The sequence below is a fragment of the Gavialis gangeticus genome, unplaced genomic scaffold, assembly GCF_001723915.1.
Source record: "Gavialis gangeticus isolate Ggan-Ray unplaced genomic scaffold, GavGan_comp1, whole genome shotgun sequence".
Classification (NCBI taxonomy): domain Eukaryota; kingdom Metazoa; phylum Chordata; order Crocodylia; family Gavialidae; genus Gavialis; species Gavialis gangeticus.
Window position 1 is genome coordinate 15,571,971 of NW_017729024.1, and position 3,965 is coordinate 15,575,935.

At 34.8% G+C, this 3,965-nt stretch overlaps 1 protein-coding gene across 1 annotated transcript in view; it reads right to left on the reverse strand.

Moving 5' to 3' along the window:
* RASA1 (RAS p21 protein activator 1) overlaps positions 1–3,965 on the reverse strand; it is a gene marked incomplete at its 5' end in the record, with an annotated part of 115,640 nt that overhangs the window by 33,190 nt on the left and 78,485 nt on the right. The window contains 2 exons of the mRNA XM_019518184.1: positions 293–450; positions 2,104–2,181. Coding sequence (XP_019373729.1) covers positions 293–450; positions 2,104–2,181 — 236 coding nt within the window. The remainder of the gene's footprint in view (positions 1–292; positions 451–2,103; positions 2,182–3,965) is intronic.

The following is a 3,965-nucleotide window of genomic DNA, read 5'->3' on the forward strand; positions in this document are numbered from 1 at the left end:
TTTCTAGATCTTAATTTCACCATCCAGAGTTAACTAGTGGCCATAAATATGCACTTAGTTATAGTAACACAAAAACTTAAGACAACTGAAAATTTTGCCCATGAATTGCCATGCATTTATAACTGAAAAGGGTAGACCTTAGACAGCTGGTAATTTTAAAAAGACAGACATGAAAATTCAATGGTTCCTAAACAGGATGTTCGTATTAAGGAACCATCATGTTTTAAATGCAATTCAAATTCAAATACAAGTTTAAAATGAAACTGAGTAATTAAAAAAGATCCAGACTTACTCAAAAACAAATTCCTCTGACCACACAGGGTTCTGACCTTCCCTGATATGCGTTTTTGCTACCTGGACACTGTTCAGGTAGATATTGCAATAAGGATTGGTGAAGTGTTTGACTGGGAGTGTATGAGCTTCTTCCACATGTAAAATAAGACTGCTGACCTACAGAAAAGATACAATTTTTGTTTGTTTGCTTGTTTAACAAATAAGTCATGGGAATTAGTTTAGATAATGAACACAGAAAGCAAGTAGTTTCATTTGAATCGGGAACAGCAGCTTCAGAGAGCAGTTCAAGAAACATTTGAAGAGAAGTCATGAAACAAGCAGCCAACAGAAAAGTTCCTTCCCCTAGGCCCTCCCCAGTTAGAGGCCAGCTTATGCCATTAACCAATCATTCACTAATGCCTTCAATGACTGTATGTAGAATACAATCCCATAACTTAACTGATTTGCTATATAAACACACTTCTTTCTCAGTTTTAAAATCTGCTGCCTTTTAAACTCATTAATCTGTTTTTTTTTACAATAACTATAAGTGCCTGATCTATTATATCTACATCATTCATTATTTTGCAAACCTTTATCATGCCGTCTTAGTTTTCTCTTCTCTAAAAACACTCCCATACTTTTTAAACACTGTCTGAAAGTTTTACTTCAGACATTATTATTTCCCATCTTGAAACCCCATCTTTTTCTGCTATATCCTTTAACCTTTTAAGATAAGGTGATTAAAAGTAAAACATAGTGGTCTAAGTGAGAGCAAGCTGCTATACAAAATAACGCAGCATCTTCAGCGTTTTCCCTATTCCTCTATGTATCCTAACATCCATCATTTTTGTTTTTTGACTGCTACCAAATAATGATGGCCATGTCACTCCCCCACCAAATTGTTACCATTTTAGAGCTCACTAAAGTATATGAGTAGTTCAACTTATTCTTCCAATGTACATTATATTACTTTTGACAGCCTTGAATTTGATTTGTCATCACACTGTCCACTTGTTAGAATTAGCATCTCCAGAAATTAAATTAACATTCTCTTAAAAAAAAAAAAAAAAAGGATTGTATTGCATACCTCAAGCCGCATCTCTTTAAAGCAAATTGTTATAGTATCTTAAAACAACATCAATCCAAGTATGGAAAAAACCTTGTGACATCTCAGTGTCAATCTTCCATGAAAAAAAGTCACAGTAGACTCTAGTTAGTTTACCTAAGGGATATAGTTTAATTTGCTGCTTCTCCTCCAATTCCCCTCACTGGCCAATCATCAGTTTCTGATAATTAGTCCTGTTGCACAATTTGCTACAATTTAGATCCCCTTTAGAGTGGTGAATTAATGAGCATTTACTGTATCCATTTATTCCTATTAGTCTTCTAGCTTTGAGCCAATTTTGGCCTATCACAGTTCTAATTAAATGACAAATAAATTGAAGATGAAAAGAGAAATGCCAAGATATCCTAGTTCAATGTCTATTTGTCCTGAAGTCCAACAAAACAGAAGAGTTGGTGGCATGTAGCAGAAGACTTAACTTTTAACAACAAATGGCAAACAAAGCTAGTAACATTTACAAAAGTACCCACTCACAAATTTTGAATCAACTGTTTTAGGTACACAGAAAGTAATGCCTACCAATGAATCTAAAACATGCCCACAAGACAGTCTTATTCTATACTGCAACCAGTTCTTGTGATGCAATTTATTCAGAAAGTTTAAACCTATAAAATATATATGCAGTGTTTAAGAAGGTTTCAGAGTAAAGTTTTCAGCTTCATCAATAAACTTTCAGGACTGAAAAATATCTTTAACAATTTTACCTGACGCAGACGTTTATTGGATGTCCCTGGACTGGTTTTTCGTAAATTGCAAAACATTTGTAGAGCTTTCATCCAGTCCTATAAAAGACATGCAACAGTGGTTTAAACTAAAACAAGTCTCATATTACATACTGTATGATAGATGCAATCTTTTCAAAATCTTTAACTATTTTAACATCTCAATCAATATTTCTAGACTTTTTCTTTATAAAAGTTACGTAGAATTCTAAAGTTTGCTAAGTTTAGGATAGAAAACAATGTTATTCCTTATTCAGTGGAACTGATTATTGGTGTCTACAAATGAAGAGGATTATTTTCTAGAAACATCGAGTATTACTAATGAATATACAGTGTGACCTTTACCAATTTTCCACCCTAATGATATTGTTTTAAACTACACATAGTATATACAATGAAGCAAGACTTGGTTATTTCTGAGTCAATCAAGTTGCTTAATACGCCATTCTCCCCATCCCCAACTCCCGAAGTATTTTTGACTCATTTCTAGATGCAAATATAGCAAAAAACAAAGCAAACGGGTGTGAAGAAAGATTAAAGGTGAAATCTTTAATCCGCCTTCTAGCTGCTCAGGAAACCATAAAGTTGTCCTTTATGTAAGGTTTCCTTTTGCACAGTAGAATTAATGGGTTGTGTACAAAGCTATAAACCAGGCTGTATGCCTTATATTCCTGATTTCTCTGGAAATTATATTACTAGAGAAGTCATGCCTCCTCAGCATGACAACTCATGAGAGGCTACTGGAACACAGCAAGAGTCAGACCAGACTTCAGGCTTCTAAGTGATAACCTGAGCTGGGATCAGTTTGGTTCCCAGACAGAACAGCAGAAGGTGGAAAATGTATTGGAGCCTCCCTCTCATATCTTCTCAATATGCACAGACCTGTCAGTACAGCTGATAGTTAAGCTTCAGACTAACAAGCATTCAATCTGCATTAGTAGGCTATATCATGTTAGTCACAATACGCCTATAAAAGTTTCAAATGTATCCAAATTTTTTCCCCCACCTGATTATCCTGTGTGTTCAACATAATGACACACACTATAGGCAGAAGCTATATTAGAATAAGAGCAATGCCATAAGATTCAGCCACAACATTCTTTTAAACTTTTCTCAAGCAAGCAAGTTGGAGAATAAGGTTATATCTTTTAAATAGTCCATAATAGGACAAAAAGCTTTTAGACTAGGACTCCACAGGAAGTCTGTCCAACTTAACTATCATTTGTCTGTCTTTCGTAAATGCTGTAGCCTTTGTGATTAAGCCTGGAAAAGGAAACTTACACAAGGCTGATGGAATTTCATTAAGTATTTTTCTAAAAATGAATATTCTTTATGATGTATCCATTCTTCCCAACACAAAAGTGGACAATTACTAAAAAGAAAAACCCCCCATATTTCTTAGTTTAAAAAACTGCCTTTTCCAGGGCCAATTAAATAGGTCAAATTCACCAACACTATACATCATGGAAGAGGTAACAGTGGAGGTACTAGATTGCTACCCTATCAATCCAGGAAGCAAATGAAATGTGTTACCATTAAGTATTAGTTTGCTTGTTCACCAACCCAAACACTGTCATGCCTTAGAATTTCAAGGAAATTATGAGGAAACAGCAGCATTAACATTTGTAACTTTTCAATGCTAGAAGGGACTTGGAAGTGCAACTTGCAGAACAGTTCACATTATAGCCTAATTTCTCCATAGTTCATTGATTTTAGCCCAAAATACTGTTTTCAAGTTTTCGTCATGTGGAAAACAGATCTTGTGTACCCTGAACTATATCCATACACAAATCATATTAGGAATACAATAAAACAGTTATAAACTGGTTGGGGGGGGGGGGGGG